Source organism: Anguilla rostrata, chromosome 4, assembly GCF_018555375.3.
Source record: "Anguilla rostrata isolate EN2019 chromosome 4, ASM1855537v3, whole genome shotgun sequence".
NCBI classification, from domain to species: domain Eukaryota; kingdom Metazoa; phylum Chordata; class Actinopteri; order Anguilliformes; family Anguillidae; genus Anguilla; species Anguilla rostrata.
In genome coordinates this window covers 20628973-20641078 of record NC_057936.1, presented here as the reverse complement: position 1 = coordinate 20641078, position 12106 = coordinate 20628973, and the positions used below count along the sequence as shown (strand labels likewise).

At 51.6% G+C, this 12106-nt stretch overlaps 1 protein-coding gene across 1 annotated transcript in view; it reads left to right on the top strand.

Moving 5' to 3' along the window:
- The window catches only part of sspo (SCO-spondin), a 96000-nt gene that overhangs the window by 79968 nt on the left and 3926 nt on the right, over positions 1-12106 (top strand). Inside the window, exons 85-107 of the mRNA XM_064331277.1 lie at positions 171-335; positions 863-1072; positions 1464-1631; positions 1860-1994; positions 2783-3023; positions 3413-3565; positions 3979-4025; positions 4160-4330; positions 4692-4868; positions 5359-5514; positions 5601-5725; positions 6025-6161; positions 6326-6372; positions 6498-6725; positions 7446-7607; positions 7896-8012; positions 8459-8597; positions 8700-8899; positions 9152-9322; positions 9737-9864; positions 10602-10744; positions 11029-11075; positions 11718-11882. Of these exons, the coding sequence (XP_064187347.1) occupies positions 171-335; positions 863-1072; positions 1464-1631; positions 1860-1994; positions 2783-3023; positions 3413-3565; positions 3979-4025; positions 4160-4330; positions 4692-4868; positions 5359-5514; positions 5601-5725; positions 6025-6161; positions 6326-6372; positions 6498-6725; positions 7446-7607; positions 7896-8012; positions 8459-8597; positions 8700-8899; positions 9152-9322; positions 9737-9864; positions 10602-10744; positions 11029-11075; positions 11718-11882 (3432 nt within the window). The remainder of the gene's footprint in view (positions 1-170; positions 336-862; positions 1073-1463; positions 1632-1859; positions 1995-2782; positions 3024-3412; positions 3566-3978; positions 4026-4159; positions 4331-4691; positions 4869-5358; positions 5515-5600; positions 5726-6024; positions 6162-6325; positions 6373-6497; positions 6726-7445; positions 7608-7895; positions 8013-8458; positions 8598-8699; positions 8900-9151; positions 9323-9736; positions 9865-10601; positions 10745-11028; positions 11076-11717; positions 11883-12106) is intronic.

Genomic DNA, 12106 nt, shown 5'->3' with positions numbered 1-12106 from the left:
TGAGAATGCAGGCTTTTCAAGTGTAGTTTATCCCTGTTTATTTATCCTCTCTGTAGATGAGACTGTAGGCTTTTCAGAGTGTAGTTTAGCCCTCTTCTTTCTCTGCCTATGTAGATGAGAATGCAGGCTTTTCGCAGTGTAGTTTAGCTCTGTGTTTCTCGTCTGTGTAGACGAGGATGCAGGTTTCTCTCCATGGTCTGCGTGGAGCTCCTGCTCTCGGTCCTGCACTGATACTCTGAACCCGGCTCTGAAGTCTCGGAAGAGGGAGTGCGTCCGTCCTCCCTGTGCCGGGGAGATTCGCCAGGAGAGAGCCTGCAACCTGCCCCAGTGTCCAGGTACTGCCCCTCACTCCTGCCCCCAGTGTCCAGGTACTGCCCCTCACTCCTGCCCCAGTGTCCAGGTACTGCCCCTTACTCCTGCCCCAGTGTCCTGGTACTGCCCCTCACTCCTGCCACAGGGACACTGCTCCTCACTCCCATCTTTATTGCCTGAGCCTGTCTGCTCATTATTAAATGTGTTCTTCCCTGCGGCCCTGTTTCAGCACCTCACCTCTTCACAGCATCACAGTTATAGAGCCCCACAGCTCCAGCAGCCTTACGGCGGATCCTCTCACGCACCCAGCAAGCTTTAGCAGTAATTAGCATGGCCCTCTCCCCCGTCAGGGTGAGACTCAGTTTCTCAGAGTCAGCTCCTGTGGTGTCGGGCAGTGTTGCGGTTCACTCAGGATTCACAGGGCTGTTATGCAGTGATCAGCGCTGGGATTCGGTCAGGTTTTACGGCGCTGTCAGACAGCGACCGGCGCTGCTGCTCTGCGAAGTTTTACGGCGCTGTCGGACGGCGATGACTCATGTTGTGTGGCCAGACGGAGGACCCTGCCAAGGTGAGAGCTGCGCGGCGAGGAACTGCTCGTGGACGGACTGGGGCGACTGGGGGGCGTGCTCTCGCTCCTGCGGCGTGGGCCAGCAGCTGCGAATCAGGACCTACCTGTCGCCCGGCGTCAGCGGCTCCTGGTGCGAAGGCATCCTGGGCGGGAACATCGAGAGCCGCTTCTGCAACATCCGCGCGTGCAGAGGTGAGACTGACACTAATGCACTGACGGGCTGACAGGCGAGATGAGACACACACAGACCGGAAACTGACTCCTACAGCGTTACAGGAAGTGACAGGACTGAGAATGACAGTACTGCTGAAACCATTTTCCGGTGGTTTAATTCCCACAGTCCCTCATTCTATTATAATTCTCCAGGTACCTATATGTCGGGGCTGATGTAATTTATGGCTGATGGATTTCATGTAATTCCACAGTGCATATTCAGAATTGTTAATAAAATTGGGAACCGAAAGACAAGCATGGTTAACCATATTAATACATTTCTACTCCGACTACTGATACTACGACTACTACTACTAATAATAATAATAATAATAATAATAATAATCTTCCTTTTTCTAAACGTACCCAGTGGATGGAGGCTGGTCTCGCTGGAGCCCGTGGTCTCGCTGTGACAAGCAGTGTGGGGGTGGGCGCTCCATTCGGACCCGCTCCTGCTCCAGCCCCCCTCCCAAAAACGGGGGGAGCAACTGCGAGGGGGAGAAGAACCAGGTGAAGCCGTGCAACACCAAACCCTGCGGTGAGGATTACTGCTACCCACCTCGCTAACCATCATCAGCATCGAGCAAACGACACGTTGCATTGACCATTATTAGCTGTACTGAGTCAAACAGTTGTATTGTTACTGAGCTATTTGCTTCTGTCTAGTTTTAACCCTCAAAGAGGGTTTTTTCTGTGTGGAATAAGAATACATTTCATAATTGCTAATCTGTCAGTCACATTAAAACACGATTGTGCTCCTTCTCAGATGACGGAGGGTGCCCACCCGGGCAGGAGTTTGTGCCGTGTGCCAACGAGTGTCCCCAGCGCTGCTCGGACCTGCAGCAGGGCATCCGGTGCCAGGAGGGCACAGAGTGCCAGCCCGGCTGCCGCTGCCCGCCAGGTGAGGGTCGGGCACAGGAGAGACGAGACATGAAAACATGAGAACAGTGAAGTGATGATGAGAACAGGGCATTCAGCCCCACTTAGCTCATAATTAAATTTTTTTTTTTTTTTTTTAATATAAGAATATAAGAAATGATTGTCATGGAATAGATTGACATTCTGCGCTCAACATTCATGGCTGTATGGCCCTAAGCTGTGTATCCAGCCGTACTTGAATTTTAAGTATGATTTCATGTGGAGATGAACCAATGAAACAAGAGCCACTTACTGCAAGGCTGCTCTGTTCTAGTTTAAAATAATGACCACTATTATCAGCTGTGTTTTGTATTTCACTAAGAAGTGATTAGAGCCTGGGTTCATTCAATTTTTCTTAACTTACGCATTGGGCCTGATTTACTTATACCTTTAGCACATGCAAAACCTTTTAGTACACACAAAACTAACAACACAAGCACTGATTGGTTCAAAACAAATATAACAAATAATCATTGGTCATATTGATGGTTTAGCGCATGCTAAAAGGTTTTGCATGTGCTGAAGTAAATCAGACCCATAGATTGCCAGTGTTTTTTCTTCATTAATTTGGCGAGTTCATGGAACATGAAATTGAACAAACTGTACTTGTGCAGATAAAGGTGGGCCCTTGCATTCCTTTGTAAGTCAGATGCAAATGGTGATAGACTCCAGGGCTTTGGACATGGCGTCGCCCATCTCTGTGCCCTCCGCGTGGGGTTTGGGAGGCGTGTGCGTGTGAACACGGGCTCCCCTGTGCTTGGGCGCGAGCAGGTCAGCTGCAGCAGGACGGCGCGTGCGTGCAGACGTGGCAGTGCGACTGCGCAGACAGCCTGGGCCAGAGCTGGGCGGCGGGCAGCTGGCACCAGCACGACTGCAACAACTGCAGCTGCGCGGACGGCGTCCTGTCCTGCACCAATCAGAGCTGCGGAGAGGCCACTTGCACGTGGAGCTCCTGGTCGGCCTGGGCGCCCTGCAGCGCCTCCTGCGGGTCGGGGCAGAGGACGCGCTTCAGGTGAGCGCGGGCGTGCGGGCTTTTAGCTTCAGCTTTAGCGGCGCGACGGCTTCGCCAGCAGCACACACTGCGGGACACCGCGTATCGGGCTAGCCTGGAAACAAACGGCTGCCATTGTGCACAATGATGAATTACACCAGGGACCCAAGCAGGCAGCTGTGTTTGCGGGATGCATTTAGCATTTAGTGCCTGTTGGATAGTAAACGCTAGAGTTAGAGATTGGGAACGCAATGCAGGTGCAGAATATATCAGCTGTGCAGCTTGTGCGATGCTTTCATGTTGGATGCAGGCCATGCAGCAGGAGCTTTTTCCCTCCCTTAACCCGGATAGTTAGCATATTTTACACAGAGCTCAGACTCACGGCAGGATCGCTAACTCTGTACCGCCAGGTCGCTGACCCCAGACTCAGGCGACGCGGACTGCCAGTTTGAGGAGGTGCAGAACAAACCGTGTGACCTCGGGCCGTGCCCCCCACTCTGTCTCCACGACGACCAGGAGCTGTCAGTCGGGGACACGTGGCTGGAGGGAGAGTGTGAGCAATGGTGAGAGAGGGGTTGGTGAAAAGGTTGCTAATATTTGGGTGGAATGTTTTGAAGGAACATTATGATGGGAAGGTTGGGTCTGTCTTCTCTTCAGTGGATGACTCAATTCAGGGTGACCCATGGTGCTGGTAGACTACTTGTGTCAGTGGTGGACAGTCCAAGGTTCAGAGTCCTGCCATGTGTTTCTTCCACCAAACTCAGCCAGCTGATTTAACTAATTAGTTCTAACTCCTGGATGAAGAAGTGTGCCAATGGGCAAAAACCAGGTGACTGGAACAAAATACTGGGGAGGACTTTCTGAACCTGAATTTTCCACCTCTACAGCATATAAATACAATATCAGCACAGATCAATGTCAAATACTGTACTGTATGTAAAATAGTACATTTGGAAACTGTTTGCTCATATTTCAGCACCTGCACACCAGAAGGAGACTACTGCCAGGGCATTGACTGTCAAGGTGGGTGTCACAGGGCAGTTTGTGTGTATGGTGTGTGTGTGTGTGTGTACGTGTGTACACGTGTGCAGGAATGAATGCGTGTACATGTACACGTATGCGTGCTCTTCCCGCTGTAACCTTTGCCCTGCTGACAGTCGACGGCGGCTGGACTCCGTGGTCCGTGTGGTCCGACTGCCCCGTGACCTGCGGGCGCGGGACCCAGATTCGAACCCGCGCCTGCATCAACCCTCCGCCTCGCAACAACGGGACGCGCTGCCCGGGACCTGAGAGAGAGGCCCAGGACTGCCCCGTCCCCCCCTGCCTCGGTACGCACCCCGTGGGCCTCCCTCACACCGAGCAGACTGTGCTGCATCACCTCCCGCGCCCTCTCGAATACACACGCGTAAATGAGAGAGACGCATTTGCATGCAGTCAGGGTTAACCATGCCGATGATGGATTGCATGCATGTAGCGCCCTTCATCTCAAGATCACAGAGCGCTCTGCAGTGGGGAATATCGCCTCAGGCTCCACCGATGTGTAGCACTCACCATGTGATTAATTGCAGCCAATTACGTGCCAGAACAGACAGCAGAGGTGAAGAGGGAGGGATTATAATCATGTGACCTCACGGACGTACGTGCGACTAATGGAACCGTAAACGCGCGCGTCTGCCTTGTGTCCCCCAGATGACCTTTGCCCTTGGTCTCGCTGGTCCGTGTGCTCCCGCGGCTGCGGCGCGGGGGTGACCTTGCGCCGCAGGAAGTGCGCGTGCGACGAGGCGGGGGAGACCGCCTGCCCGCCCGAAATTGAGGAGGAGCGGCACAAGGAGGAGACCCGGCTCTGCTACGAACAGCCCTGCCCCGGTACTGACCCCGCCCTGAAACGGGACATCGCCGCTCTCTCCACTGTTTCATGTAGTCCCAGCACAAGCTCAAAGGAGGAGGGAAATTGCTTCACATGAAAGTTAACAGCTATGCACACCCATAACTCATGAGCCTCCGCTGTGTCCTCTGTGCCCTCTCCTAGCATTATGACCAGGGGAAATCTGTGGACAACAGCATTAAGTGTCAAGCATATGAGTCTTGTAAATAAATGGCTTCAGTAATAGCTCATTGTATGAAACGTTAATTTTTGTGATGAAGTTGTGACACTCTGACATTGTGGCATGGACCCTCTGAATATTTTTCCATCCCTCACTCCCTCTCTTTCTCTCACTCTCTCTCTCCCTCCCTCCCTTTCCTTCTTCACTCCTTCCCTCACTCTTTCCCCTCTCTGACTCTCTCTCCTTCACTCACACACTCTCTTTCTCTCCTCTCTCCCTCTCTCTCTTTCTCTCTCTCTCTGTCTATGCAGACTGCCCCATGTCTGCTTGGAGTGAGTGGACTAATTGCTCCTGCGTGTCCCAGATGCAGCAGCGCTACCGCGCACCGCTCTCTCCCGCCATCAGGGGGCAGCAGTGCCCAGGGCTGGAGACACAGAGCCTGGCCTGCCAGACTGGAGACTGTGAGGGTGAGTCCATCAGTCAGTGCGTGTACGTGTGCAGGTGCTTGTGTGCGAGTCACGCCTTCTTACCCATGACTGTTTGTGTTGCACAGACTGCGAAGAGCCTTTTGAGTTTTTGGAGTGTGGCACCCCCTGTGAGAAGCAGTGTGCACTGCAGGGACAGAAGGAGACCTGTGCAGTATCCCCACAATGCACACCTGGCTGTTACTGTCCTCAGGTATGGAGTATGCCCTAACACAGGCCTACACAGGCCTGCCCAGTCCTGCTCCTGGAGATCTACCTTCCTCTAGGTTTTGACTTCAGCCCTAATTTGGCACACCTCATTCTACTAATTAACCGCTCAATGAGATATCTCTTGAATGAGGTGTGCTGTGTTAGGGTTGGAGTGAAACCCTACAGGATGTTAGAGCTCCAGGAACATGGTTGGGCAGCCCTGCCCTATGTGTACCACAGCAGAGGTGACCCTGGTTCTTGTGTGCAATGCAAATATACAAGCTTGGTTTTGTGTGTTTTAAGGGCCTGTTGCAGCAGAACGGAACGTGTGTTCCCCCCGAACAGTGCGGCTGCATGTATCTGCAGCACCTGGACACCGGGAGCCCCATCGCTGTCACCGTCCAGCAGGGGGCGCTGGTGAAAATGGGCTGCAGCACTTGGTGAGAGATTTTGGCCGTGTCAACTGTTTGAGACAGAGTCCTTGAGACCTATGTCATGCCATACTGAATGACACAGAATTGATCCCAGTGTCTGAAGGAGAAGCTTACTCGATTCACTGTGCTGTGGAAAACCCATGACCTCTCTGTGTTTCTGTGTCCCTCAGCCTCTGTCAGAATGGAACACTGCAGTGTGACACTCGAGAGTGTGAAGGTACGGACGTGCACCCACAATCCTCAGCCTTATACGCATGAGCGTTTCTCATCCAAACACATGTAGGGTAGGTCACATGATGGTGGAATGACAGCCTCCCTCCCTCTCTCTCTCCGTTTCTCCAGCTTCCCTAAGCGAGTGGTCAGAGTGGACGCCCTGCTCCCCCTGCGTGCCCGCGTCCACCCTGCGCCCCAACGTCGCCCCTCCGGACAGCGCCCAGCTGCTGTCGGTCCAGCGGCGCTTCCGGGCCTGCCTGGACCTGGACTCCGGCCTGCCGGTCGGCAACGAGACGGCTCAGTGCGCCGGGGAGCTGGAGGAGGAGAGGCTGTGCCCAGACCCCACCGCGTGCCAAGGTGGGCCTCGCGTTCAGGGTGAAATCCGCGGTCAGGCGAGCTGTCTGAACAGGGCTTTTCAGGGCAGCCTTCTCTGTGTGCAGTATGGATCTTTCTAGAGGTCGTTGGGCTAGAAATGAGACCCATGCCCACCTAAGCCTGGCGTGTTTTCAGCCCAAGCCGAACCAGTCTGAGGAGCTCCAGTCAGATTTTAAGCCTGAGCGCGATACAGTTTGATCCCTGAAATAAAAATCCAGCAACACCATAGCACAATAGACAGCAATGCAGTGTTTCCCACAGGAAAGCTTCTAGTGCAGGTGCTTGTTAGTGCGGAACAGGGGGAGCTTCTACACTTCTACCAGCTGTTAACAAGGATTGTCACAATGGCGCAGAGCAAAGCTTCTACTTTTTTGTAGTGTGCTCAACTAGTAAATTAAAACAGCCGTTGTTGTCAATCATTGTTAACCACTGGCAGAAGTGTTGCTACACTACTACTTGTAAAATTTCGGTTTGGCACCATTCTGACCCAAAATCACAGTGCTAAACATAGGCCCGATGCCTTGTACCCTTGATTACCTACCCTGAGAACTGACCATAAGTGATTAACATGCATAACCAATATGGTGGAAAATACTGCTTTCAGCCAACAAAAGAAAGTTGTACTTGTGTGCAAAGCTTGTCATGGTTTCCCCTGTTGCTCACTGTGCTGGCTGTTGATGGACTTGCCCCCCCGCCCCTCAGATCTGTGTCAGTGGAGTGTGTGGGGCCCGTGGAGTGCCTGTCGTGACCCCTGCAGCGGTGGCTTCAGGCAGCGACACAGACAGCCCCAAGTCAACCCTCCAGGACCCCGTTGTCGGTGGCAACAATCCCAGACACAGAGCTGCAACACTGCACTTTGCCCAGGTGAAGAAACGCGTCTCCCAACACCAGTGGAACATTCACAGTGCCAAAACACATGCATTTCCCTCTGCACCATTAGAGGCATAGCTGCAACAATTCTTTACCACAATTCTGTTACAACATCGTAAATTACTGCTGTAATTACTTCAGTTTAGCTCAATTCAGTTTAGTAATTACGCTACACATAGCAGAGCCAACACTCACAGTAACTACTGTGCTGACACTGTAAACAATGTGGAAGGTAAGCCGTAATTTCTGAGACAATGTGAACACATGACCTGTGCCTTTCAGGAGAACGGTGTGAGGACAGGGGGCGGGCCTACCGCGTTTCCTGCGCCAATCAGTGTCCCCGGAGCTGCCCTGACCTCTGGGAGCACGTGCAGTGTCTACAGGGACCCTGTCACCAAGGTACCGCAGGTCTACAACTGTGACCTCACTGTTCTGACTTGCTCGGACCTGATGTTGAGGAAGGTCAAATGCAAAAGACTGGTGATTTTTTTCCTCTTTGTGAAACTTGGCAGAGTTTAATTCCTTGTGTTTCTCTAAATTAGTTTTATATAGCACAGAGGGCAGACGTTCTAGACAAATTGATCTGACACTGTAGCGTGATATAGTGAACCTGCACAGTTTGCAGGAAGTGTCTGAAGTTGTTTGGAGTTTATTGGAGGTCATTCTATGTATTCTTTAGCACCATAAGAGCAGTGCATGGAAATGTTGCATACTATAATTTTCCCCCTCTCTCTCAGATACACTGTCATATTGCAAAAGTAAAAAAAAAACTTTTATTTTGAAATATTACAAAAATAATTACACAGTAACCATGACAGGGTCATCTCTCTCTGTGGTCTCTGCAGGCTGTCGATGCCCGGACGGCTGGCTACTTCAGGACGGGGCGTGCGTCGAGGTGTCCGCGTGTCGCTGTGGCATCCCTGCGGAGAACGGCACCTTGGAGATCTTACCGGGAGGGAACATCACCGTGGACTGCAACACCTGGTGAGGGAGCAAAGCGACTCGCGGTGCAGTCCGTTTTTGAAGCAGTATCCTTAGCAACCGAAGTCCGAGCAGGCCTCTTAACCGCCCCCGTGTCCTCTCCAGCCTGTGTGAGAACGGCTCTCTGGTCTGCTCGGACCTGCGCTGCCCGGTGTACGGGGCCTGGGGGCCCTGGAGCAGCTGCTCCGCCTCCTGTGGGAGGGGCCAGAGGACCCGGAGCAGGCTGTGCCAGGCCACGGAGGGGGGGCCACCCTGCACCGAGACTGACCAGAATGAACCCTGCCTGCTGCTGCCCTCCTGTCCAGGTCAGTGACGAGGGTGGCCAGATGCCCGCTTTTCAACCGAAATGTCCGGTTTTCAACGTATTTGTCCAAGTCCAGTTTGTGGTCCCGACCAGACAATATGATATCAGGTTTGAGAAATTGATTTTAAATGTTTTTATTTGTAATCCATTCTTTTCTGAGCCACCCCCTGGTTCGTGAAGAGTTCCAGTAGTGATAGAGATGAGAAACTCCTGTATTGTCTTTATCTTTATTCTTACTCCCCTCCTTTGTCAGCGGGCTGTGTTCTGAGCGAGTGGTCACCCTGGAGCCTGTGCAGCGCCTCCTGTGGTGGAGGACTGTCGGTGCGAAACAAGACCATCTTACAGCTGCCTCAGCCTGGGGGCCAGGACTGCCCCTCTCCCCTGGAGCAGCACACTGCCTGCAATACACACAGCTGTCAGCCAGGTATGCACGCACACACACACACACACACACACACACACATACACAAACGTATACACACACACACACATGCATATGTACACACATACACAAACGTACACACTCACAGACACACATGCACTTTCAAACACTCACACACATATGCACGCACACACACATGCACGCACACACACACAAGAGCAGAGCGTTCATACTCTCAGAGGGAGTAACTCACTGGGAGCACTCATAATGACTGATGGGGAAATAAAGTCTGCTCGTTTGGGAGGCTGCAGTTTCCCCGGATATCGTGACTGTAACCTTATTCTCCTTTCCGTCGCCGGCTCATTTAGCGCCTCATAAAAAGCCAGCCTGAGGGACTTACAGGCAGCAACAAAATAATCTCTCTCTGATCCTTCCTACCCCGCCGCCGCGGTCCAGAGTGCCCCGAGGGCCAGGTGTTCAGCTCCTGTGCCAGCTCCTGCCCCTACACCTGCGCGGACCTGTGGCTGGAGGCTCAGTGCGTGCCAGGACCCTGCCGACCAGGCTGCACCTGCGCACCGGGGAAGGTTGGTGATCTTGGCGTTGCGCTGGGCAGTCTTTGGACCTTTCATGTAGTTTCTGAACACTCCCACTGCACGCCTGTATGCACACAGGTTTTGTTTTAGTGATCGGAACACTTCAAGTTCAAAAGTCGGAGGATATGTTATGGAGCCAGGGGGGAGCTCTATAAATATTTTTTTGGAACGTGGGGCGTATAATGATCATCCTGTGGATCCATCTCTCCCCACCTGCCACATTGTAATTGACGTGATGCTTGAAACAGCAAAGACATACCAAACCTTATACTCTTTGATCCTCCATCCCTGCGTCCATTCCTTGTGTCCTCTTATGGGTAGAGCTAGAAGCAAGGAGACAGATTAAGTGAATGGAATGAGCTGAAACAATAGGAGAGGATGGAAGGAGAAACAATAAGCAGTTGGAACACACCCTGTGTGTGTGCATGCTCCTATGCAGGGGGGTGTTTTGCATATATTTTCCCTGCACAAACAATTTCTAGATCAGTAGTCTGGAAACAGTGCAATTCATCTGTCTACACCACACACCCATTCTATTGGTTTGGCCCAAAATTTCCAAGCTTCCTGCAGATTAAGACTTATTTGATCGTTACTGTGATTGTAAAGGTTCTCTCTTCTTCTTCACCTGTCTTCCTTGGTGCCCAATAAATCTGTCAAAAATAGACACTCATCCAGTCATTTTTGTTGCTCCCTTTCAAATAACTGCATCTGAATGTCTTCGCCCACAGGTGCTGTTGGAAGGGTCATGTGTCCCCCATGCCTCGTGCCCCTGCTCCTCCCTGTCTTTCCACGGGACCCTAAATCTGACCCTTGATGAACCAAGAGACCTGATCCCTCCTGGCACTGTTGTACAGCAGCTCTGTAACACCTGGTACTTCAATATATTCAATATATGTATTAACCTTGTGACTTTTGTATCACTTCAACATGCTGCATGCAATGTGTGTATTTACTGTAGTTTAGCTTTGTTTGCTTTGGTTTGAGCAATTTGATAAGTGGCATTAAATCTGTGTACATTTCACTAGTAAAACACTCAGGTACGGTAGATACAGCTGGCACTGTAAGAGGTGCTGTAAGATGGCTGTTATCTCTGACTGACGTAGTGTTCACCGGCGCTCTCTGATTTCAGTGCCTTCTCTGCTTTTCTCATTACAGTGTTTGTGATGGAGGTGTATTCTTCTGTACCGAGGATTCCTGTGATGGTGAGCTGAACGCTGACTGATGACTTGTGCATTATTCACTTAAAGTGCCCCAGTGCTAACCCCGTCCACTCTGTTTTCTGGCCAATGGGACCTCATGCCTCTTCCACTAGAAAATAGGAAAGCATTCAATAATTCAGAATGACGCTAAAATGACTTGACATGATAGAGGTGATTTATTCAAGATCAGAATGTTCTCTGGTTTGATGGCAAAGCTGCATTGTGCTTCCTATTCAGCACCAACTGGGGGAGAAGGACACCTGTGGGTCGTTTTGTTGTTTCGTGGGAAGAGAACATTGAGACCATCCCACTGTCTTTTAAATCCTGAGGGGATGTTTTCTAGATAACATGGAGCTGTAACTCTTCCTCTATCCCTCTCCCTCTCTCTCACACACTCCATCTCTCTCCCCATCTCTTTCTCTCACCCACACTCTCTATCTCTCTCCCTCCCCCGATCTCTTTCTCTCTCCCCCACTATCTCTTTCTCGAGGCTGTTCTTTGTCTGTAAAATAGCTTATATTCTGATTGTGTGAATATGCATTTTGGTAGGCCGATTGATGCCCCGAGTGGCTGAAAGGAGTATCAAAGGTCTAACTCTCTCTCTCAATCTCTCTCTCTCTGTCTGTCTCTCTCTCTGTGTCTCAGTGGACTGCGAGTGGGGCAGCTGGTCTGACTGGAGCCTCTGCTCTGTCAGCTGTGGTGTTGGGGAGCAGCAGTCGGGCCGGGTGGTCCTGCGGGCCCGTCTGTATGGTGGGGCAGAGTGTGAGGGACCCGCAAGGCGCTCCAGAACCTGCCAAGCACCCGACTGTGGTGAGAAAAGGGCGTAGAAGTTGAAATTTCTCAGACTTGGAGTGGACTGATGTCATATCTCTGTGGTCATTGTCAATGTAGCTACAGCATGTGACTTTTTTATGGAATGCAGACGTGCCTTAAAACCAGCAGCCAGATTACACCCACTAAACCAGGTGAAGTGAGTTACGTCTCTAGTCAGTTGCGTTTGAAGAGTAGGCTTTCTGGAATGTTTTTCAAAATTC